General features: G+C 36.6%; 1 protein-coding gene across 23 annotated transcripts in view; it reads right to left on the bottom strand.

The window, feature by feature from the left end:
- PTPRD (protein tyrosine phosphatase receptor type D) overlaps positions 1-26,367 on the bottom strand; it is a 382,032-nt gene that overhangs the window by 101,675 nt on the left and 253,990 nt on the right. For 7 of the 23 annotated variants that reach the window (XM_075741214.1, XM_075741217.1, XM_075741219.1 and 4 more), the window contains 10 exons: positions 22,595-22,728; positions 21,165-21,309; positions 17,469-17,774; positions 16,289-16,482; positions 14,324-14,350; positions 12,218-12,335; positions 6,608-7,195; positions 6,079-6,179; positions 4,945-5,204; positions 65-155 (listed from right to left, as the gene is read on the bottom strand). In XM_075741214.1, coding sequence (XP_075597329.1) covers positions 65-155; positions 4,945-5,204; positions 6,079-6,179; positions 6,608-7,195; positions 12,218-12,335; positions 14,324-14,350; positions 16,289-16,482; positions 17,469-17,774; positions 21,165-21,309; positions 22,595-22,728 — 1,964 coding nt within the window. The remainder of the gene's footprint in view (positions 1-64; positions 156-4,944; positions 5,205-6,078; positions 6,180-6,607; positions 7,196-12,217; positions 12,336-14,323; positions 14,351-16,288; positions 16,483-17,468; positions 17,775-21,164; positions 21,310-22,594; positions 22,729-26,367) is intronic. The other 16 variants (XM_075741223.1, XM_075741226.1, XM_075741228.1 and 13 more) reach the window with 4 other exon arrangements.

The following is a 26,367-nucleotide window of genomic DNA, read 5'->3' as shown; positions in this document are numbered from 1 at the left end:
ATCACATACTACTGATAAGACTTTCTTTAATAAAGGAGACGATGACAACAAAAACATGCAGTACCTCATCTAGTTCCATTTCATCTGGACTCTCCCATGGTTTGATAAACTTTCCACGAGACCTCTTCAAAGGCACAATAACTATGTAATAACCTCTGTAAAGGAAACAGTTGGATAGAAGTGGAGAAAAAGGAGTAGATAAATTGATGCAGTTGTCTGTTCAGAGGAATTTAAGAGAACAGTGGCATGTTGAGAGCAAACTTTTGCACATAATTATGCCACGGCAGCCTTCCAAACACAGTTGTAAAGATTCACACTCTTGAAACCACATCCAGTGTAAAACATTTGACAAACAAATGGCACTAATTACCTGCCTTTTCACGTAAACATATAAATATGCATAAGAAACTTTAATTACAATGTTCTAAAATTCCTGCATGTTTGACAGCAGTTTATTATTTAATTTGAAATAGAAGACCCATGGGATACTTGTGCCCTGCCACCATCACACCACACACACATCAAAAATCCCCAAACCCCTAAATTGAAACATATTACCATAGATTCAAATCTCAGTTATCACCCCATCTTCCCCCATTTTCATGTATAATCAGAATAGTAGGTTAACATAATGTGTTTGTTGATGCCAATAGTATTATAAATGGAAAATAAAGAAGAACACAGCATACATTCCACCCACACACTCTTTACTTTTGAGTATCAATCACCATCAGCTTTATCTGGTTAAGTATTCTGATCAGTCATAGACAAGAGAGCTTGATGTATGCTCTCTTTACAGCTAGGATTTGCAAATGACATATATCAGTTTTCCTCAGAAGCATTTTCCTGAAAATACCTTCCTCCTCCCCCCATGGAGACTAGTAAATTATACTTTTTTAGTATAGTAGAGATATGGCACTTCCCTTGCTTCCTTCACATAGCCTGGATACGTGTCTGGCAGATCCATAATTTCATATTAGTGTGAGGAAAAAACCAGTAGAATCACAACAGCAGGACATCCAGGATGGTATAATATACATCTTCTTGATAAACACACTTGTCAAAAAGTCAAGCACTCTCCATCTCAGAGAAGAGGGAAATAAGCTGCTCTCCTTTATTTCCAGTAACAACAGAGCTTATTAATAAGGTGTCTCTGACTCTTCACTATGGAAGATAATTTTAGTGTCTCATGGCCCATCTTCTTCTCTTCTAGTCTGCCATTTTTTACAGCCTATTCAACCTTCTGCAGCACTGACTATTCATTTTATTCATGCAATGCAGCTGAACAACCTTAAGTAATTAATGAAAGAGCATCTACAGAAAAGGACTTGCCTTACAATTGATCAGAAATTATCACAGTCTAAACCAACTCTATAAACTATCTTTCTTCCATACCAGTGCACGACATTGGTTCATTGTAATGGTCTCTTCTTAATTAAAACTCCTTCCCATAAGACAAAAGTAACAAAACTTTGGATTTTTAACTACTGCAGTAAATGCACATAGTTATTAATACTTAGTTTAAGAAATTTGAGAAATTCCTCTGTGGAAATGCTGAGCTCCAACTGGAAAATAGAAATGTTGGCCACAGATTTTTAACTGCTGCTCACTTGCTGTATTCCAGTATTTAAATAAAATCTGCAGCACGCATACTTATAGTAACAATATGATAAATCATCTTTTACACTGATGTTCTTATTCAAAACTAGTAAGGCTGGTTGAACCCAGATTTTAAACCTGAGTATTTTAAAAATTCTTCGTTTACATGAGTAACAAATCCTAGTGAATGCTGATTTATCCATGTATAAAACAACTACAGCCTGCCAACCTTTTCTTTATCAGATGCCTCAGAATCAAGACAAAAAGCAATAGAGAATTGGCCCCTATATGTCTTTCAGACATCGAAGATACATCTGCTGGATGAACTGCACAGCAGTTCTTATTTATCCTTTAACTGCACTCTTATTTATCCTTTTTTTCTTCTTCTCTTTTTTAAGCTAACAGAGTGTTCATATTTTTTTTTCAATCAAGGAAAAACCAGCATGCAAATGTTACTTTCACACTCTTTCACACTTTCTTCATGCATGCCTCCCACTCATAACTTTGATCATCCACTAAGACTTTCAGCACATACAGAGTATTTTAAAGCTGAAAGCACAAGTACATTAACAGCAAGCAGAAAAATGAAACTGTTCACATAAAGTGGTGCAAATTGTAAAGGACAACAAAGTTCTGTTATTTCTAGCTAATTCCAGAAAATGCAGCACCTCTTGGAAAATATGTTTTACTATTTGCTTTATTATTTGCTTGTTTGTTTTGAGTTTGGTTGCTGGGTTTTTTGGGGGGGAAAGGGAACAAAATGGAGGATTTGTCTGGATATTGCTTGAACTACTAAGTATTACAAAGACCAAAGTCTTCCATAAAACTCTTGTTTTTATATAAGACTTTGCAAAGACAGAAGAGATTCAGAGAAACATGAACTGTCTTTTACACATAAAATTTGCTTTGAGTTAGCCCAGAATACTACAGGAAAATGAAGAAATTGCTCACTTGAGACGATGCCAGCAACAGGGATCCATTTTACCTAGCATAAGGTGAGCTCTGCTCCAATTTCTATGCTGTATCACCATCAAACATTGAAATAATGAAAATTACTTCTACCATCTTTAATAAATTACAAAGGCTCTTATAACATTACCGTCAATCCCATTTGTATTTACCTATAATTCATTAGAGCAAATCATTAACCGTTTCACCTTCTGTGTAATTAGCATTATTGAAAGATTCTCAGTGTATAGTACTTCATAGTAAGATAGAGACAATTATGAGCATATAATGTACCCATAGAGGAACAGCAGATGTAATAATGTCAACATAACTATTACACAAAATTGTTCTTCCCTTACAATAGATGCAATAATCTTACTTATTCTAGCAAGCATCAGGTAAGCTTTTTCTGTTCAGTATGTAGTTGCTTTGGTATGCCTGCTTTCAAGGGCCAAGTCAATCTTTTTCTTATTGTTTTGTTTTGCTATCTCAAGCCTGATCACATCTTCTTAGGAAATAGATATAGAAGGAGTAGGTACATTATTTGCAAAATTGACAGTTGGGCCCCATAGGTTTAATGTACCTTTCCTGATGTTACTTAGCAACTTTCACCTTTTACCCTACATGAAAGGAAAAACATCAGCTCGTTTTCCACTACCATCTTCTGCTATTGTTTGACCAGCTATCCTGCACTTTTTTTCCTCTGTGAATGCTCTGCCTCATAAATCTTTTTTGACTCATTCCATCTTCAGTCTTCCTCAGCTGCATTTGTTACTGACCGCATCTTACTCAATCTAATAATAATAGCTGCATTTTTCAGTTTTTCATCCTTTTAATGTCTCAAAGTCATTTCTTTCTTGACCTCACCTACCTCAAAATCCTCAGTCAGTAATGAAAAAGGGGAGCAGCTTTCTACAATGCTGTCAGTAAAAATCCACCAGGGAGAAGACAAGTTGAATCCTCAACAATATTTAATGACTTGCTCATTTTCTTCCCCATTTCCTTTACATTACACACGGGAACCTTATAGACCAACAAGATTCACTATAAGCAGAGCAGTAACACTTATTGATTGTACCATGCTTCATGTTTTCTTGGCAAATCTTTACTGTCTAACCCTTCTAATCCCTGCTGACCATGTGCTGTCAGCTCTTTAGTCCTATTTCTGCTGTTTAAATCATCACAGCGATTTTCCCCTCCAAATCTAAGTAACCTCTAGTAAACTCTTCTGCCAAATTTTTCAGCATGATTTCCTGTTTTCTTTCTGGAATCAATACAGACAATCTGAGATTTTACTTTTAAAAAACCCATCAGAATTAATTCATCTGAATTAATATAAGTGCAGTAATAATTCTTTAAAACTTCACATAATGCTGGAATGACTGTCTGAGTACTTGTACTGAGTACAAGGTGCTGCTGCAGGGCAGCTACCCATTAGGTAGCAGGTTATCCATTCTTCTTGAGAGAATACACTGTCAAAAAAACCCCCTGGCTTTCTTAATCTCTCTTTGCTACTTGAAATCAGTGCTGAAACACAAAAGTACTGTGAGAAACAACTAAAAACTGAAGGACAATCGTTCACATATTTTCATGCAGATTTTAATCACTCCTACATGCTTAGCTAAGTTACAAACTTATAGAATAGCTCCAGCTGGAAGGGACCCACAATGATCTCTGGCCCAACTGCCTGACCACTTCAGGGCTGACCAAAAGTTAAAGCACGTTATTAAGGGCATTTTCCAAATGCCTCTTAAACACTGACAGGCTCGGGGCATTGACCACTTCTCTAGGAAGCCTGATCCAGTGTTTGACCACCCTCTTGGTAAAGAAATGCTTCCTAATGTCCAGTCTGAACTTCTCCTGATGCAGTGTTGAAGCGTTCCTATGCATCCTGCCACTGGATCCGAGGGAGAAGAGCTCAGCACCTCCCTCCCCAATTCCCCTCTTCAGGAAGCTGCAGAGAGCCATGAGGTTGCCCCTCAGCCTCCTTTTCTCCTAACTAGACAAGCTCAAAGTCCTGAGCTGTGCCTCATAGGACATGCCTTCCAGCCCTCTCATCAGCTTTGTTGCCCTCATCTGGACACATTCAAGTACCTTAATAACAGAATCTGGCATTTGTTCTGGTTAAATTTCATGCCATTGATGATTGCCCAATGTTCCAATCTATCTAGATCCCTTTGCAAGGCCTCTTGCCCCTCAAGACAGTCAACAGCACCTTCCAGTAAGTATCATCAAATATTAGTTCAATATTAGTCCAAATACTACTGCAGAGTGCTGTACTCTCTGTACCATCATGAAGAATAAAGCCCTGGTCCACCACAGCTCCACATTTTATTAATAGTAAGAATAATCATCTTTCTGGAGATAAAAACAATGGTATGTCATTTATTCACTCACTTTATATTCTCATTTGAAGGTACTTCTGGAAGTTCCACAGTTATCATGCCATCTAAGTTGGTCTTTCCAATGAAGACTGGCTTGGTGCGAAGCACGTCTGGTGCAGTCTTTGCTGTCACTCTGTGCTGAAGACCCCCAGCACTATTCCCTCTGTTTGTCAGCACAAATGAATATGATGTCTCCGGCTTCAAGTTAGTGATCAACTTTTGAGTAGCGCGTCCATCAACCTCCACCACCATTTTCCCATCATCATAAAGGATCTAGGTTCATATATATAAATTGAAGGTGGTTTTGGTTAGCAAGAGAAGGCAACTAATACTGTCACACAGTATATTAACAGGAATAAACCTAGCTATAAATTTAAAATGAAAGTTACTGGGCATTTTAGGCTGTAAAATAGTACTGAATTCACTACTGCAATTAAACTTCTCACTTTTAGGGGGAAAAAAGAACTACATTAACCTAAAGCAGTGTAAGCACTCCTAAAATCCAGTTTCACTTACTCAAATTCAGTAGTTTTGCTTGAACCCAGCATTTATATCACTTGTTAAAGGTACCTTGACTTTTTCATTCACACTCCTTATTCAGAAAGGTTTTTGCAACATTTAGTTCATAAAATACTGCTCTTCACTTGCCACTGCCTGAGATGACACAAATGATGAAGAATGATGCAGAAGAAATGCCAGCCAGACTGCAGGTTACATTGAGTCTTTTTACCTGGCTAATGTGTTAGTGGAATTAAAGGGGTTACAACGCAAAAATGTGTTGTTTTAAGTGTGGGGAGACAAAACCAAAATGGTATTCAGCTACAGTCACTATAAAAACAAGTAAAAAAAAAGAAAATTATTCTTTTTTTTAACTGTTTACTCTGAAATGTAGTAGCAATGAAGTACAAATTAGCAAGGTGTTTATACCATGCATAATAACCAGTATGAGCCTGTCTTAGAAATACTGCCCAACAGTGGCATATTGCATAATGACTGAATTTAACAGCTTGGGTCTATATTGCTGATTAGTTTGCATTCTTAAATACACCAATATCAAGAAATCCACTTGTTCAGTAAGCTACTTAACCAGGTGAACGACATCCTCTGGTTTTTGTATTTTCCCTTCTACAAATGGGAAGTAACTTACTTTGAAAGGCAAGGCTGAATTGTAATTTTCTGGAATTTCCCAAGAGAGCAAAACAGAAGTCTTCATTACTGCTTTAACATGAAAATTTTTTGCAAACACTGCTGGAAAAAAAGAAACAATGTATATAAACAACATCTTGGAGCTTAGATCTCATCATATTTCCTCTGCTACCTGGGAGTATTAGCTTTCCATTTAGGTCAAAAACCACAAGGATTAAATTCTCCTACCTGTTTGCTCATATTTAAATATCACATTTTAACTCATTCTCACTCTTATCTAGTGACAACCCAACACGTACATTTTTCTTACCTGAAAAAATTGTGAAGATGTTAGCCAGAACTTGCTTGGCAAGGGACAACTGAATTCTAAGGCATCCAAAACATATTAAGATTTACATACTTTACCTTTTGTGTTTGTTGAACCTATTTTTATGAATGGGCCGGTCAGATTTATATACAGCTTCAAAAACACTGATATCCAAAGACTGATACTCCTTTAAAGGTCAACGCCATAAGCAGACAAATCCTACCTTGATCCACGGGTAGTGTCCTGAACTGGACACTTGGACTATATGGACCAGGCCCTTTGCTTGTGTGGGCACGTACTTTTACATCATATGTGGTATCTGGTTTTAAGCCAGAAAGTGTCATAGTGGTATCAGCAGGAGCAACAGGGAGTTCAACTGGCTGGTAAGCAACATTGATATCTCTGTACAAGATGGTATATTTGGTGATAATGCCATTTCTCTCTGCCAAGAGTGGCATCTGCCAAGTTAATTGAACTGATGTAGAAGTAGAGCTTTCCGAGTGGAGGTTTTGGGGAAATCCACTGGGTACCTCTTCAGGAACAGAAATCTCTTTAACCATTTCCTCCCCAAAGCCCACTTTATTTCTAGCTGAGAGCATGAAGACATAAGAAGCTCCTTTGTGAATGTCTGTAGCTGTGAAGTGATCTTCCTTCTCTGAGAACTCCATGGTCGTAAATGTATCCACATCTTTGCGACCAAACTTCAGGCGATAACCCTGCAGCGGGCCAAAGGTGTCCACAGGAGGGTGCCACTGAATAAGAGCCGTGTTCATCTGTGTGTGGCTAATCACAAGCCGAGGTTTGCCTGGAACTGTAGCACAATGTTATTTGAAGATGATAAATACAAACAGAATTGCACATACAATTCTTCAGACTAGTTTTAGCAGGAATAGGGATAAATTTTCTGTTCCCTCACTCTTAGTTCCACAAATTACTGTCTTATGGAAGAAATAATGGCTGGCTGCCTCCTGCACTATTTAGTCATACAGTATAATGAACTACAATAGTAGAGCCATTTACTGTTTGTTGTCTTCTTCCCTTACCATTATTTCTAAATACAGAGAACATTCAGAGGCACAGGACTTAGAAACACAAGTCAAGAAGTAAAACTTCAAACAGACATCTTATGAATGGTTCTGTCTCACTTACAAATCCTTGCTTGCAAAAAAAGAGTATTGTCATAAGTATTCATTAATTTAATCCAAGGCACATTTCTGCCATTCCTGTAAATGGAAAAATAATTAATGATAGTAGTAGTAGTAGTAGCAATAATAATAATAATGAGGAAATTACAAGTTTCTAGTTGTGTCTAATATAACTTTTGCCATTGATAATTAAACTGTGGCAGAAGGGAAGTCAGACCAATCTTGTCATCAGTAATCATTACTATATATGATAGAACTCTATCATTCCACTTTCCACACAGAAATCACCTCCAGCATGGGCTGTTTCAGCTTGCTGCAGTAGCACAGTTTTTAATTTAACTTCTTGATTGTCCTGGCTTATCATATATGATTTAGTTTCCAGCATGGTCTTGGTGCACATGAACTGGATTTCTTCTGAAGAAGAATAAATTGGAAGCTCTTCTTAACCTGCACACCAGACACACTCAAATCTTAAATTCAGTCCTATTGGTCCAAACTGATAATTTGTCTTTCAGAGAAGTTCAAGTCGTAAGTGTGGTAAGGGCAATCAGTCCTGATCAGAGGATCAAATTAGCTAATCAAACAGGAAATCCCATTATACAACTTATACGGTGTTCATTTTTCGAGTCCTGATACCAATTGCTCTCATTTACTGTTTCCATTTAAATTATATATTTATTTTTCTTTATTAATTTATTCATATTAATTTATATACTTACATATTTCATTTATGTTTTCATTAATATTTATATTTTAAAATAATCTGGTTTTATTACAATCAATTATTTGATAATGAAGCATATCCATAACTATTTAGAAATTTGGTGTTCCTTTTGTACCAATGGCTGACAGATCAAGAGACTAGAATAGTTTTGGGAGTAGTAGCACCATGATAACATAGTCTTCCATGAAGACTAATTAGTTCCATCCACATTCAAAACCTTTCCATGTGAATGTAACTGCTGCACTGTGACCTCTGGTTCCTGTACTTAAATGCTTCAATGGATTTTATTACTTATTTTCAGTTTTCGGGCAACAGTAAATCAGATTCTTATTGTTAGAAGTTCTGACTACCATTCTTTAATGAATTAGGAATAAGGAGGGAAGAATAGCATGGCTTGAAGAAAATTCTGCATTTAATAAGCACTTTCCTCATTATGTCTGTCACAAGTCGTGACATTGCTTCTAATTGCATTAGAATTTTAGCTAGTTTTTATATAATTTTTCCAAATATATTTCCTTTTAAATGTCTAGTTCACCTGCAAGTATATTCCCAAGAATTTTGTAAGTTTTTTCCTACACTTTCTGCTGCATAAAGAATATCTCTCAGACAAGTTCTGACTTTTCCTCATCGATTATTACGATCCCTTATGGAACAAAGAAAAGGCTGTGAAGGCCTTTTGCAGGCCATATTTTTCTCTATATTATAACTATTACTAAAGCCAATGGAGCATATGAAAGAGAAGAAAAGTCCACACAAATAGAATAATAACTCCTTCAGCTTTCTAGAGGAGAGACTGCTGGAAGGTGTCACTAAATTATTTATGTGATAAATTGCTTTTTTTTCTTGTGGTAGACCTCACAGTTAGAACTATTTTTTAACCTTGATAGTAACTACAGAGAAAGAAAGAAATTACTGCTTGCTCTTTATCACAACAGAGGAACTAATAAAGCTTACTTATCCAATAAAATTCCCTGTGATTAAAATAGTAAATAACATTGGTCACTATTTTTTTTCTTAAATATGGAGCCTATCTGATTTTGTGAAGTGTATGAATTTCCTTTTTGTTAACATGTAACTATTGATAGAGAAAGAAAATGCTTTTCTCTCTCTCTTTTTATTTCCAGATACCTTTCAGTTAACATTTCCTTTTAGTATGATCACTTGTGAATATTACAGTCTTGTGGGACAAATGGCAGGATTCTGTGCAGTCCAATATACAGTAGCATCATAGAATAGCTCTATCTAGAAACCTCTGATAATAATACTTGATTTTGCCATGAGTCCAAATGAAGTGAAATTGCACATGAAAAATATATTCTCTGATCTAGTGAGGTCCACCTCCGCAACAACTACACAGCAAGATATCTCTTACTTACCCCTTTGCAACAGTCATTACACCAACCAGTTGTAATGTCATGCCATTACTAGTAGAAGCTCATGCAAGCTGCCTTTGCCAAATTACCTGAAGTAATTTGCTTCTGTCAGCTGCTACACAGTACACCACCATCTTAACATAAATTTTCTCCTGTTAGCTGAAATCTCTAATTCAAGAATGCTGTCCAGCACAGAGAGTAAATTCCAAATAATGGACAAGCTGTTGTGCTATGAGATTCTTCAACTACTATGACCTAGAAATTAAAGGTCTGATCAAATTCTCCATAAAAACTGTATGATATCACTGACTAGTAAGTCTTAATTTTTATCAAGGTTTTGTTAATCACATATTTTGTAACTTCTGCTCCAAGGAATATAAAACTTTCAAATATTTTAAGTTGGAAATGTTCAGTAACAGTTTTTCTTCCATCTGATTTAAAATACTAGGAAAATAAACTAAATATAAGACAAAAACACACTCTGTAGTGAAAATATTAACTGCATTCAGTGACTTCACTAATAACTGCAGTTACTGTACTGTAGGCTCACTTAAATTTGGTGATTCTTTCCCATCTAAAAATGTAAATGATGCTTTTGTATCACTAACTGGACAAAGATGAGTAGTTGCTTATCACCTGAATAATATATGAATAGTAAGTTTCTTCAGTAAACATTTAGATCTTTAGTCTCATACCTCTTATGGACACTATCTCATTCTCATACAGCTGCACCTGACTTAGACTAGAAAGTCGAACCTTCATTTGATTTATTGTAGTATTTGAATAGCACCTTTTTAGGGAAAAAATCAAATGGAAACTCTCAGAGAATTGGAGGATGCATTTCAGACCTACAAACCCCTGGTATCAATGCATCATTCCTTTACCTGCCTGATGTATTCTTATAGAAAGACAGCGAGATGGAAACTCTTGCTATTGACTATATTTATTGTCTTCTTTTTTAAAAACCTGCATATGAACTTTTCTTACAAAAAGTGCTCAACCACAGCAAGCTGTAACAGTAAGTGAAGAGGTGTTCATACAATCTGAAATGTATGAAGGAGCAAAATGGTAACTAGCTGTTATCCTAGAGATCAGGAACAAACATTACTTGTCCACAAGGTGAAGCAAACAGCAAGAACAGTGTAATATGTATTACATTTACAGGCATGCCTCTGATCCTCAATTGTTCTTCAGTCACTCAGGGTTTTATGGGACATGAGATTTGTTCGCCTTTCTAAAGTAGAAGCATCAGAGATCTTGAAGAGTGAAACATGAATGGTCAATAAGGACTAAATGCACAGAAGCTTTAAGTTTTGCAAGCAGGTTTGCATAGTCTATGTTTATGTCTAGAAACTAACCAAATCATAATCTAGATAATTGTGTTTATTTAAATTGGGAACCAAACTATAAAAAGAGTCATGGATCAAGTGTCATGTTTCTTCAATCAAGTTCAAATGCAAATCAGAAGTATATATAACTTTTTTCCCAGACCATGAGAATTCAGGAAAGATAAGAAGTTGGAGGGTAAGTTTCAGCATCAGCCATGAGTAATGACTAGAATATACTCTAAAATCTGAAATGAAACTATATGATATATCTAACCACCAAGACTGAGATTTTTCCAAGGAAGCTGATGAGACAAGGATATAAACATCTCTGGTATTAGTACAAGATGTGCTTCACATTCAGTGACTGTTTTAAAAATTGAGTCAATCACCATAAATACAAATACATATGCCTTTTGAACTTTGTATATTAGCATAAAAAATACGTTGTTATTAAGATAGCTTGTAATGGTGCTACAAAGTTTTCCATGTGATTGTAATGCAATATCCTTAAACAGCCACTCTACAAAACCCAGAAAATGAACACTTGTAGGTGAACGCCACACCAAGGCTGTGGTGACATCATTTGGTTAAGCTGTGCCAATTTTTTTTTTTAAATTTAAAAAACTTTGTTCCTCATCTAAAAGCAATTCAGTTTGTCCTATTAGTGTTACCTGAATCAGCTGAATTGGTCATGCAGTCAGATACCCACTTGCTAGTAACACCTGTGATCAGCTGCAGACTGAGCACAGTGGCATGGTGTATTTTGCCCCAGTTTATACCTCTAATTGCCATGGAAGCAATATGGGTTTCAGGGTTTCACAAGCTGGACTTTCATTTCGTTTTCAAATTCTCTGCATTAGTAATCACATTTTTCTGAGATAAGTTGTGACTGTCATACAGATAGGTTCTTTCAATGTTCTTACTAACAGGCAGCAACATTGCTGGTCTCATAAAGATCAGGAAAGTCCTTCACAAATTTTTCAAATATCCTTCTCAGCTCTGAATTTTTATTTTTTTCCTCTCCAATAAGACATGAATCAGAATGGAAGAGCTACTACGAAGTATAAACTTAAGTATTGCATTTTGGCTGCATCTTGAACTGAGGAAGGGAGAAAGGGGGACACTGGTTCTGTTTTCATCTAAATAAATGAAGGGCCAAACACTGAAACAGAAACCCCAGGAGACTTCCAAATAGTAGGAGCAAAACACTAGCAGGAAAACTCAAAGGATTTATTTGGACATTAATAGGTATGTAAGTATTACCTGCACCAGTAGTAGATATGAGTTTGGGCTTGCTGCGTGCTCCATCACCTTTTGTTGTATAGGCTGTCACAGTGAAAGAGTATGTAGTTTCAGGCTGAAGCCCAGAAATTATCATTTCCTAAGATGAAATAAACCAAGAACAATTTATTAAAACCAGTTTGTTTTCCAGGAAAGCATGGAATCCTTCAGACAACCCCTATATATTACATACAGTGTGCGCACGTTTGTGCTTCTGGCAGTGATAGCAAGCATTTGAGAGCACCAACAGACTGTTTTGTGTGAAATAATGCAAGATGTTTCGCTCACTTAAGCAATAAAAGACAGCACACTTCTAAATAGCATGCCTCAGGTAGTGTAAGGCACAAGGCCAAAGGCTTAGTGGTGTGAACAGTGAATAAAGCCTTCTGAAATACCTTCCCTCAGGAATACTACTGATATTATGAAATGCATACATATGCACATATGAGAAACTCAGTTTAACTTAGTCATTTACAGGACATCACTGACGTAGTTATAAAATGCCTAGTAAGAAGAGTGTTCCATTAGCATACACACTTTGTAAGTAACAACGATTTAGCTGAACAAGAAAGCCTTGTTACTTTCGCAATACTTTCATTGCAACCTGTGTCACTGGTTGGACTGTACATCTAAATATCTCAAAGGACTTCAGAAACAACTCACTGTTCAGGTGTAAAAGAACTACCTAAAACATCATTAAAAATATAGTCAGAGAATAAATCTGATTAGCCCTCAAACAAATGACAGCAGCTACAAAACAAGTACAACTAGTACAACTGAATGGGAGGAAGATCAAATTGTAAGTGTCAAAGCAAAAGGAATCTATTTACGCAAGTGCACGCACACATGTACACACACACAGAAGATGGTGAAGGGCTAGCCACCTGAAATGAACTAAACTTATGCCATACTATAAGGGCAGCCAGAGGAATTTAAGCCTTGACACTCACGATATAAAAAAAATTTATATGCAAAAATAAAAGGACAGTATTTGGAGGCAACTGACTGGCCCAAAGCTCCTGACTCATCAGCTTCCAGTCTGTAACCACTGGACTACTCTTTTGCATTTTCACATGCTTGCACAGATTTACACTAAATTTCGCTGCTGCCAGAGAGATGTTATATTTTTGCATCTAGAATAAATAGCAAATGTGCAATCACACACTCCTCAGATGCAACAGCCATAAAAGTTACTATAAACTACCCACAGTAAATGGATTTTTCAAGACAGTGGGTATGAGCTCAGTACAGATGTGATTAGAATTCTGCATTGTATTTACAGTCAGTTATTAGCAATACAGAAACAGCAAAGTAATGATCAGAATACATGGGCAAAATAGATCAAATAAAATAAAAAAATAAGGAAACTGCAGCTGATACTAATAGAATAAAATTGTAAAAGGCAAGAAACACCAAACCCTGCCATCCTTTTAAACAGTGATTAAGATATTAGCCTCATCTAAAACAAACAGTACTTCTTGGTGTAAGAGATATGATTACATGTAGCGTTGTCTTTTAAGTGTGATCTGGATACACTAAACACTATTACTTAGCCATAAAAAACTGCAGGACATTTGGCTTTCCTGATAGCATACAAAACACATTTATCAAATTATCAAAAAGAAAGCACAACTGACTTCAACTTTAAACTACAGACAGAAACATTAACGTTAAAATGAATAAAGAAAAACCTGACTATTGGTACACAATTCTAAACTACTTATGTTTTATTTTTCTAACATCTTCTCGTAAAGAGAAAATTGTGAGGCAAAGTTAGTGACAGCCATCAAAAAGAAGAAAACACAAAGACATTTTTTTGGCATCATGCTGAACCCCAGAACAAGCAAGTAACAGTAACTCCTGCTCTCCCTGGAAAAAGAAAAAAAAAAAAAGAAGAAAAAAGTGCCATAAGAGAAAAACTTTTGATGTTAGGTACATGCATTTGTGCAAATGACACATACAACAACAAAAAAAGAAAACCCAAGAACACTCAAAAAGAGGCTACGAGCAAACAAGCAAAAAGAAAAAAAAAAAAAAAAGCCAAACCCAACACACAGTGTTTGTTTGTGGCCAGTCAAAATTACTCACATGTTCAGTAGTATCATCATATTCCCACTGATTGAGAGTAAAGAATGTTGGAAGGAAAAAAACAAAAGAAATGAACAGATTTGTAGCCTGGTTGAGGTAATTTCTTCTTAATAGTAAAATAAGTATGAAAGATGTCTGGGAAAATCAGGTACAATTGTATAGAATCACATAGAATTTGGTTAATGAAATCAGGCCAGGCATTTTTAATTCCATTTCTACTTTCCCTGAAATCCAGCCACTTTTCTTTCATTGAAAGATGAAATAAGTAATGAATCTTCTTGTACCATGTAGTAATATTTTATAATAGATTATATTAGTAAAAGTTATCAAGGTAGAATTAAAGGCTACTTGGTTTATTTAATCATGTTACTAGGCTATATGCTTGAGTTTCCTAAATAAATTCAATGCCTTATTTAAATTAATAGCAGGATTTTTTAGTCTTGAAATCTAACCACACTGATCTTTTACCATCAAGGTCTTCATACTTGCACAAGCCCTGATCACATGTATCACAGAAGTAGGATAGGCAGGAAGGAGGGGTGGGAGGAGAAAGGAGGTGACTATCCAGAGTGAACCAATGGTGAACAGGCACATCAAAGCCAAACTTGGCAAAAAAAAAAGAAATATGACTTTTACCTTTATGATATTTGGGATCCAATATCTCATCTAGTCTCCTGTTTCTGACCTTCTAGTGTTTAAAATTATTTTAAACTACTACCACATAGAGGTTGAAAGTGAAAATCTGTGCAAGGAAGGGGAGCACTGAAGTGCAGTAGCATCTCCTTTTCCATCTCCTCTCCTTTTTCCCTTTTTCTTCCCACCTCACCACCTTCTTTCTCCTTTCTCTCCTCTTAATTTAAGCTGTAAGAACATCATGTTTTGTAAAATAAGTAAGTAAGTAGATACAGATAGATAAACAGACTGGCAGGTAAAACAGCAACAAAGATCTCCAGGCACAGAGACAATACTTTGAGAACTGGGTAATCAGCAAAATGCTGATGTAGGAGACCTGTTCTCAAAAAAGATGTCTGCGGAGCTGAAATTTAGAACTAAGACTGGAAGAAGAAACCAAAGAAGCAAAAAAACCCTACTTACTTATTCAAACAAAATGCTTAAGTGGCAAGTTTAATGTTTTACTTGCTGCTATGTTGATGATTTCCATAAATTGAGAGCTAGCAGTGAGATGTGTGTACTTGGTAATAGTTCCCATGCAGGGTGATTCCTCCAGTACCAGGAGCTTAGGGAATCTTCAGTTTTACAGAGCACTAGTGTATCCCAATTAGTAAAATCCCATTTTTAGAAGCTTTTTAAACTTTATGTGATCAGGCTTCTGCTTTCATCATGTCTCATAATTTATAAAACAGACAATTTTGCAATGTAAGTAACCCCATACCTATTCAAACTAAGCTCCTCTTTTTATTGCACAGTTACTGATATGAATAATGACAAGTATAAATATCTTGGTGATTTCTAAAGTTGCCCTAATAAATTCATTTCCTGTGAAATGCGCGATGAGGTGGGATACACGCTAATGACAGAATCATTGTAATAATGGGCTAATGTAGTCCTCTGATGATTCTAGGTTCTCCACTGAAACAAAGAAATATCAGGTGGGTGGATCAGGCAGTGCACAGTTTGCTACACTGACTGTGACCTGGCTCAGATCTCCCTGATGTTTTAAAACTTCAGAGCATGGGTATCAAGTAAAGTCTCCAGGTTTAAGGGAACAAGCAGAATGGCACAGCTTAGCATTTAGTTGCACACCTGTACAGAAAAAGGCGCCTAGGTTTGGGTCAACAACCTTTAAATGTAAGTTTTCTGACTAAAAGTTGTTAAAATAGAGATTAAAAATGTTAACCGAGAGGCTGAAATATAGAAAGAAAAAAAAGGCAGCTCTGGATAACTCTCTGGTACATGAAAAGCTTTCATGGTGGCCTAGAAAAGAAAATAAAATGCCCTAATTACCTGTGCATCAGCCAGCATAATGTCCTTCAGCATGGGCTGACCCTTTGGCTCTCCGTTTTCCATCCTCACGTAGTGGACCTGGTATCCTCGGATCTGACCATGCTGCTTATTGGGCACAGGCGAGCGCCATGACACTTTAACAGCAGTAGAGTTGACAGCCTCTACCTCGACTTTGCGAGGAGGACCACTAGGAACTGGAACAACATCATTGGACAGAAGAGAATTACAGGCACCTGTCCCACCCATGTCTTTTGCTTTTTTTTTTTTTTTAAAAAAAAAAAGGGCAGACTCACTATGTTTTCTTTGAAGAATACAAATTGTTCAACAAATGAAAATGCTCAACCAATCTGCTCTACCTTTCAGTGAAAAGATCAAAAAACATGACTGATGCAAAAAATGGAAGAAAAAAGAGTATTAGAGAAATAGAAAAACATGTAAAAATGTACAAAAGCCAAGGAAGATGCTTTGAGATTCAAAGCATTATAGCACAAAGAGATATTTTAATAATTGAAATAATAATACTACTAATAAGAAAAACACAAAAGATTTAAAAAAAAAATCCTTTATTTTCATTTGCTAAGTTGTTGAGGTTTTTGGTTTTTTTTTTTTTTTTTCAGTAGTGTAAAAAGGAGGCTGATAATATGGCTGTCTTCTGTCACTTTCAAGCATGGACGAAAAGAAAATGTATGGAGCATCAGTTTTCCAAGATCAAAAACAAAACTCAAAAAAACCCAAACAACAACCAACCCAATAAAACCCAAATCAAAAAGCACAACACGGAACCAGAAAGCAGTTAAAAAAACCAAACCAAACCTGAAAAAAAGTTCATAGACATAAGTGTTTAAAAATAACAATGACTGTAAAATAAGGAAAAGGCAGAAAGATTTTCCCCTGAGAGTTATTTTTATGTTAAAGGAGGAGCAAGAAGGATATGTATGGGCTCAAAGGGGCAGCAGATTCATGTCACTCACAAAAAGGTACTTTCTGTTTAAAAAAATAAAAATATCAAATATAAAAATGGTGTAGAAAGGACAAGTCTTTGTAAAAAACTCAAAGGGTGATAATATCTGTGATTGAGGAAAAAAAGAGCAGCAGAAAAAAATACTGTTAGGCTATACAAAAGACAGCAGATCGACAGAGAGTCATAGAGGCGCAAACTGATGTAGCGGAGGCAACATACCATCTTCATCTGTCCGAATCAATACTGCTAAGCTCTCTGGGCCAGGTCCAACATCAGTGTGGGCAGTCACAGAGATCCGGTACTCAGTCCATTTTTCCAGATGTTCCAAAAGGTATTGGGTATTGTCCGAGGAAATTCCCAAAATTTCATGGGGCTTGACATCTTCTCCATCAATTCCAATGTACTTGATGGAGTATGCAGTGATAATGCCGTTCTGTTTTTCCACCGGTGGAGGTTTCCAACTTACCAAAATGCTAGTGGAGCTGGGGCTTGTGCAACTAATGTCTTGAGGAGGAGCTGATGGCTCTAATTTCAGTAGTGGGTTAAAGGAGGATTTGAGTGAAAGGATAGGAGTGATTGAAAAAAATGAACAAAAGAAAAAATAAAAATAAATAAAAGACAACCAAATGAAAATAAAAAATAAACAAAAAAGTAGAAAATTAAAAAAAGCAAAACGTCAGATAATCGTATGCACCTTGGCTTATTAACATGAGGAAACTGAAAATGAATAGATCAACTAAATGGTGAAAAAGGATGTAGGGGAAATATATGAAAATGAAACCTCAAAATAATATTACCTACCTGTAATTAAAATTCTTCTTGAAATAAAACAAAAACGTGACACTTCTATGACTACTGATCTATCTTTGTAGTCATTGCAATTAGTGCAAGCTATAGCATTTTAAATGAAACATGACATGTATTTACATACAAATTTGGATATATCCCCTTCAAGTAGGTTTGCTTTCTTTGAGAAAAATGATCTTTTTAAAGAATTCCTAAAAACTTGCAATAATTGCTGGAAATTGCTCCATTAATTGCCAATTTTGTAGCGTTCCCCATATCATAAACAAATTATTATTTTTTCAGGTTTTTTTTTATAACTGAGTCTGCCTGGCACAAGTCAACCGTATATTACGTTTAAATGGAAAGCATTTACTGAAACATTTATTGTAGGCAACATAGTGGGAGCATGCAGTCAACAGAAGATGAAGAAAGTCTTAGTCAAAGATTTACCTACCAGGAAAAAGTGACAGGCTTGTTGATTCTGACTGTAACTTGTACTTACCCTAGATCAGCTGTCAGTTTTATTTTTTTAACTCCGCTTGGAGACACCTTTGCTAGCAAAGAATTAAATCCTACCAGTAATGTAGGTAACTTCTATAGGGAAAAAAAAAAATCTACCCCCAAACAACGTGTCAAGAAAACAAGTATTCATTTTACAAAGAGAGTTTACGAGCTTAGCACATCAGAATGGTGAGAGATTCTGACTTTGTTTCATCTCTTGTCACCAGCACCAATCTTCCAGAGCAAAAATGTTCACCTTTACTGATTTGTACTTGAAGGAGTCTGTTAGTATATTTACCTTTTCCGGGCTCCAGAGCATTTAAGCATGTATGTCATTCCATCGCTTTCAGTGAGGCAATTGGAGTACTGAAAGTTAGGTATGCATTTATGTGCTTAAATGCACTTTGACTTAGCCAAGTCTATGCTTACTAACTGAGAGCATCAAAAAAAGGAGCCATGGTTCAAATTCACTGGCAGAAGTAGTGGATGTGGATTCCTTTCCTGTTTCAGCCTTCTCTCTTGTAAGGAAAACAGAGATTTTGGGTGCAAGATCTTTATGGGTTTTTTTTTTAAAAAAACAACCCTATTTTCTTCTCATTTCTTAAGGCAAAAAGGAAACAAATGGATTTCTGGTACTCATACTAGGCACATGAAACAAAATTAAAGCAACGGAGAAGGCCTAGAACCCTGCTGTGACCTATTGCATTTACACATGTATCTTTTGGTTCCCTACAGCTCTTCCACAGGGATCAATGGATTTTTACTCAGTATGGTACGCTGCTCTTCTGAAGGGAAAACAGAAGGGAATGTACCAGCATTTCAAGTAACTAGAGGAGGTGGATGGAGGAACAGATGAGAATTATCACAATTAGTTGGTTTGGGGTTTTTTTAGGCTAATTTAGTAATCAAGTGCTCAAAACATCTTGGTCCCCTTCTACCTTCAACTTGTGCAGGAAGTAAAATAGAAGTAAAATCTCCCTTAAGGATCTTGTATGTAAAGAAACAAATCCCTGTAGCATTTTTCTCTGAAACCAAGATGAAAGGCAATAGAGTATTCTGGTGAATATTGATAATAAACTCATAGAAGTTTATTAATTTTTAATCCATTATACTATGAAAATGCAAAATATTGCATTTATGTAACTAAGGATAAGCTGTAGGCTACTTGTGTAACGAGTTTTTATTAATGCATATACTTTTTTCTTAAAATACACAATTTTTGCAAAAAAGATTTTGCAGTCTTTTTAGCAAATAACCAGGGTCTGCCCACTGAAATCAATTGGATTTTCCTACTATCTGAAGACACAAGGATGAAAAAAGCCTAACATATTCTTATATTCAAGAAGGGGAAAATGGCAATGTTCTTATATATGGAACATGCAACCTTGGAGCCTAGATTTTTATTTTGTATGCACAGTCTAAGCAATCTTCACCCAATATAAGAGAATGAGCATGCCAAATAGCTGAAATGGTTCCCAGAATAAATAAATACCTTTTTCTTCATCAAATTATTGATTCCGAATTACTGAAATTAAAAGGTGCCTTGCCACTATCTCTAAAGCTAGCCTTGTGTTATATAATTGCCTTTTACACTTATTCCAAATGCCTTAGAAATTCTTCAGAAGCACATTTAGCTTTGGTTGAAGGTCTGCAGCACTGTATCTCCAGTCACACTAATTACTACTAATATATAACACTAACAAAGAATGATAGTGTAATCACATACGTCATAAACTGCAAATTAAAAAGTCTCATGTCAATGGACAGTCTGAATTTTCTGTTTTGAACAATATTACTTTAAGAAAGGCCATTTAATTTAAAACAAATACAAATAGAATTGCACTAAGTTTTAAAATGACACTGTAATGCAAACTGCTAGGAAAGAATAATTTATCAGACAAGACAAGCACTTCTGGACATCAACCTTGAATATCTGACTGTTTTAATTAAGTCTTAATTTAAATATTTTAAAATGTATCTATAAATCCCTGACAATTTTTTGCATCTCATTTGCAGACAGATATGATGCGTTTCATGACATTGTTTGCATAAGCATCCACTGAGAAAACAATTTTTCTACTGGTGTAAAAAATGACTGAATATTAAAAAAAACTAACTTAAAATCACAATGATTAGCTACTATAGAAGAACAGTTATGAGGAAATTTTTGGTATAGTCTGAAATAGTCAACCTGACCCACTCTACAAATTTTTTGTACTTCACGGAGATGCTGCAGGAATAAAGAAGTATTACAGGAAATCTGCAGACTGGGCAGGTGGAATTTTATAGGTGGAGGACTGTTATTAATGTACATCTATTGCATGATAAAACATTTTATCCTATTATAATATAAAATAAAATATTATGACAGCATAACATTGTCTCCTTAGACTCTGTTTTACAGAGTTTTTTTCTGAAACTATGTTAAAGGCACTTATATATTAAGTTGATCACAATGCACCTACAAAAATACACACTTCAAGCATTCTTTTGCTGTATTAAGCACCATGAATGCTGCATTTTTATCATTTTGTCTTCTTCTCTGTTGCTCCCTCTCTGAAGTACTGAGATTAGTCTCTTTGAGAAATAAAAGACAAGGGATTAAAGCTAGGAAGGAAAGACACCTACTTGACTGCATGGTTCTTGCTGAGATTTCTGCTGTTGAAGCACCCAGGCCTTGAGGAGAACGTGCAGCTAGACGGAATAAGTACAAGCTGTTTGGCTTTAAGCCTTGCAGGCGATAAGATGTAGCAGGTTCAGTGGAAACTCGTTGCTAAAGGTAGGTAATAAGAGAATGTCTTGGTTAATATTTACTGACTCTGAATTCCATACATTCCCTGTAGAAGAAATGCTTTTCTACTCTGATGATAACCCTACTGAGAAAAAATTAAATTTGCAAAAAGAAATCGTACCAAAACCAAATCAAACCAAAACAAAAAAGAATACATTACTTTTGACAAACACATTAAGGAACAATGTTTTTTAAAGTTGACAGCTTAATGGGTGAAACAGCCAGAAAAATTGTTTGACTGTTTGAGGAAGTAATAGCTGTCTACAAAGTATAAAACGCTTTTCAGACAATAACCCATGAACAAAGCCTTACCTATAGGTACCTCTTATGACAGTGAACTACAGAGTTTTATAATGGGAGCAATATTGGGTTTAACCTTGAAGTTAAATTTGTGTTCAAATTATTAAGAAGCAAATTCTTCCAAAGGGTAACTTACTAAGCAGGGACCTGCATCCTATTTGGAGGTGAAATACAGATCTGGCCCCCTTCCACAAAATAAGTTTATGCATTCACAGTATAGGTGTGAAGCTGCCATAAACATAAGCTCAGTTGAAGCATCAGCAATGAGTTGATGATGCAGGAGAAATCAATGAGGCTGACACTCTCCTGCTGCCTTCTGAAACTGCCAGCTTCTTTCTTTTGTCTGGAACACCTGGCAATATCACATGGTTTCCATATAAGAACAGTTTATTCTAAAGTCTATGGTGCTAACACCACAGAGGCACTGAAACTGAAAATTCTTTAAGAAATAACGTTACAGAAAAATTCCATAGCAGGTTTTTATCTTTAGAAAAAAAAACCCTTATTTTCTTCTCAAAGATTATTGAAAGATTAGAGAAGCTTAAAAACTCTCTTACACGATTGCAAAGAGAAACAAAAATTCTCTGAGGCTGAAAATAGACTTCAAAGTCCAAGTATAAGTGCAAAAAATCTTAATGAGTCCATGCCCCAAAACACTTGTGCTTCCAAGCCTTTGTAGAGGAACAGGCTTGGAGAGACATGATCAGTATCTGAAACTGGATGCAACTTCCGCGGATGACTCGTTGTGAACAGCAGTGAAGTTCCAGTGGCTGGTAACCATCGACAGCATTTCCTGCTCTTTACACACTCGCAGTCTATCATCAGGCTGACTGCTGGGTTTAACAAACTTAATCATCAAGGCAATTGTACTAAAGCAAGTTATTAATCAATCAATTCTAAACCTTTGCAACATTTTATGTCTGACTCATTAAAGAGTATTTAAAAGAAGTAAAGTCTTTTCACTTACCTCCTCCCCATGCTCCCCATCTTTGTAAACCAGCTCATAGCTGGAAATGGTATCAGAGCGTGGAGGTGTCCAGGAAAGTAATATGCTCGTTTCAGACTCAGGTTCCGCTTTGAAGTTCAATGGCTGACCAGGCACTAAAGAAAAAGTTAAGCAGTGTTGCTAATTGTTTATTTGGCTAGTTCAACATTTATCTTTCACACCTTTTAAACTATTACCTTAATATGTCACACAATATTACTTTTATTGAACTTACTGAATTTAAAAAAATTAACTGTATTATGAAATAAATTAATCTGAGCTCAGAAAAAGAATAATGATAACACATTACAAATTATCAAGGAATTGAAAAAAATGATTTAGAGTGCAAATAATGCACACAGAACTGAAATGCAATTGAACAGAAGCCTGGTGATGAATACCAGCAGTCTAATAACCTATGTGTGAAATGGTGAATATAAACATGTATATACGTGTGAGCATATGGGGAAATGCTAGTATTACATAATATTGGCTGGAATAGTCAAGAAAAAAGTGTTAAAACCATTACATGCATCTCCAAATCTAAAAACTGTTTGCTCAGCTCATAAATAAGATACTAAACACACTCTGTTCTTTAAGAAGACATACAGACATTGAATGCTTTTATAACCTACTGAAGAGATCTTCAGTAATGTTCTCATTAAATGACATATTTCTGCCCTCTTAATGACTGATATTTTTATCAATATAGTTGAATTTCTAGTAACAACACTTTCTAATTGCAAGAACAAAAAATGCAACTTCGATTCCAGTAGTCAAGAACATTCTCTGTTGTACTGTCTTGTGTAATGGTCACAGAAATTATCTAGACTAAATGTTACCCCATTTACTTCTGAAAATCTGTGGCAAATAATAAGGTTGACTGGGAAAAGACAGCAAAATATAACCCTGTCACTGGAATGACAATAATTTCTGCACCCAAGTTCTAAAACATTACTTCCAGTTAATAGTGCTGTTGATAAGGCATGTAACAGTCTTCCACAGCACTTCTAGCTTTTCAAGGATAAAATGTGGCATGCCCTCATTTTTTAAGAAAAAAATATGAGATTCACTTCTTAGCATATACTGAGACCAGGTGTGACAAGCAGGATGTGACAATAATGATCATTTCACAATAATTTTTTAGGGTAGGATTTTATTATAGCAATACAAGTACAATAGCATCTTTTGTACAGTAAAAGACTTAAAAACAGCATGGAGCAAATGCCAAAATAATCTGTGATTGTAATTCTTATCTTCCCCAGACTTCTACAGAATGTCACTCAGGATAACACTGCCCTTGTGTATGATGGGGCAGGTTTGATATCTAACCTTTAAACAGATAACCTGTCAACATGAGGTGGATATTCAAGCTCCTGTATCGAGGTTGCAAGTCCTTACCATTCACTTATTTTTCTTTAGAAACAGGAAAAAAATAGAAAAGGAAAGGTGTAGAAGGATGTTGCCTATTTCTGAGATAATGAGTGAGGGTGAACAGGAGAACAAGTCTCTTTAGGGGAAGAAAAAAGTAACTAGCTATTTTTCTAAAAGATGCCTTGTGTAAAATGAGACCTCTTCCTGGGTACTGCAAAGAGCAAAAGGGAAAAGATCACAAAGCACAGGGAGCAATTAATTACATGAAATATCAACAAAGTATTTTTGACAGAAATGCTTCTAATTTTATCCTTTTAAAAATAAATGGATTTGAAATTAAGAGTAGAGAGTGGGATAACTGGATAATTCCTAACTTTGAAACAGACTCTGAAATAACACTTGCTAAAACTTTAACTTGGCAAATCCACAACACAGTTGTATAAATGCATTTACTAGGTGAACATTACAACTTTTTAGGTTAGTTGCTTCAAAACACTCCTGAGTAACAACGACACAACAGCTGCAGATTTGTCTCCTGTTGAACACAGCTTAAAGTAGATGTGGATACCCACTGCAGGCTTGCCAAAACTTACTAAGATCTGGAGTCTACGTAGCTATTTGGAAGAGTTTATTTTGCTACAGCTTGTTCCAAATGTATCTCATGAAACTCAGATGGGTACCTGGCTGTAGGCATTTTGTTTGCTTCATCTGACAGATAAAAACTGGTAAAACCGACTTAAAGAAAAAAAAAAAAAAAGCTTCAATATATATTAAAGGACAGGGAAAAAAATATTTTGGCAAAGTAACTGAGCAGTGTGATTGGAGTTACAAAATCACCTTTGCCTGGTCATGGAAGGTCAAAGATTAGCTTATGTTATCTGTGCCATGCTATCCATCTTGTATTTGACATCTCCATCAGTGACCTGGAGGAGGGAAAGGAGGGCACATGTGCCAGGTTTGCAGATGACTTCAAGTTGGGGGCGACCAGTCAACATGCTCAAGGTCCAGGCTGCTGTTAAGAGGGAGATGGATGGGGAGAAGGAACAAGTTGATGGTTCCCCATGAAGTTCAGCAAGCCCTGTCCTGGGAAGGCAGAGCCCTGCAGGGATGGTAGGCTAGGACTGATGGGGCCAGGGAGCAGCTGTGGGGGATGGCCCTGGGCCTGGCGGCCAGTGAGCTCAGCTGGGGCCAGCCACGTGCCCAGGCAGCAACAAGGTCCAGCGGTGCCTAGAGTAGTGTGAGCAGGGGATGGCCCTGAGAGCAGGGGAGGGCAGGGACTGTCCCCTCTGCTCAGCACCTGCCAGACCGCATCTGGGTACTGCATCTGGTTTTGCATGCCAGCAAGATGGCTCTGAGCTGGGACCTTTGCCCTGCGAGGACAGGCTGTGGGACTGAGGCAGGTTCAGCAGCGAGAAGGGGTGGCTTTGGGGGCACCTGACAGCATCCCTGGCACCGATGGGAAGGATGGAGGAGATGCAGCCGGGCTCTTCAGAATGGTGCACGGCAGGAAGGTGAGCGGCAGCAGCACAAACTGAAAAATGAGAGGCTGCGGCTGGAGATAAGGAGAAGCCTTTTCCCCATAAGGATAGCCCAGCAGTGGAGCCAGGGCCCAGAGAGGTTGGACCATTTCCAGCCTTGGCGGGTTTTACACCTCAATTGGCTGAAGCCCTGAGCAGTTTGGTCTGACCCCAAGGCTGAACTTGCTCTGGGCAGGGGCTGGGACTGGAGAACTCCCCAGATCACCCTGCCAGGCTGAATCATCTTGTGATGCTATGATATGTGCTTAGCATATCGATACGTGCATTGTAGAACACAGCCAGGCAGTAATAGCAAATGACCAGTAAAGTGACCCACATGAAGGCTGGTACTGTTATGATAAATATGGCAGCAGATGGAGAATGAAGGGGTCTCTCTGCACATGTTAAAACCCTCATTCTCTAAGCATTCCTCTCAAAAAAACCCCTTTATGGTCTTAGGTCTGTAATTCTCTATCATTTTATAAGACAAGTTGATGGTAAATTGGACTTTCCCAAACACTATTTGTCAAAATAATATCTTACTGCAAAATCTAGTCTCCCCTCACATTTTACAACCACAGTTAGGCAACTCTGAAGCTGAAAACACACAGATGAAAGAGGTTACAGGGAAATCTGCATCACTCCAAACACATAGAGAAGAGGGAGAAAAAGGAAAAGAAAAATGATAATAGAAACTAAACAAACTCTGGTAGGGAACCCAAGTCTTAAGCCAAAAAAACCCCCAAAAAACCCAAACAAAACAGATAAGAAAGTAGAAGAGTAACTTTTAAACTATTTAGGATTTATGCCTGGGATAGACAACATCTGTTCAAAAAATTCTTCAGTGGCACATGGGTGCTAAGC

The sequence above is a fragment of the Balearica regulorum genome, chromosome Z (assembly GCF_011004875.1).
Source record: "Balearica regulorum gibbericeps isolate bBalReg1 chromosome Z, bBalReg1.pri, whole genome shotgun sequence".
NCBI classification, from domain to species: domain Eukaryota; kingdom Metazoa; phylum Chordata; class Aves; order Gruiformes; family Gruidae; genus Balearica; species Balearica regulorum.
This window is presented reverse-complemented; position numbering and strand designations above follow the sequence as displayed.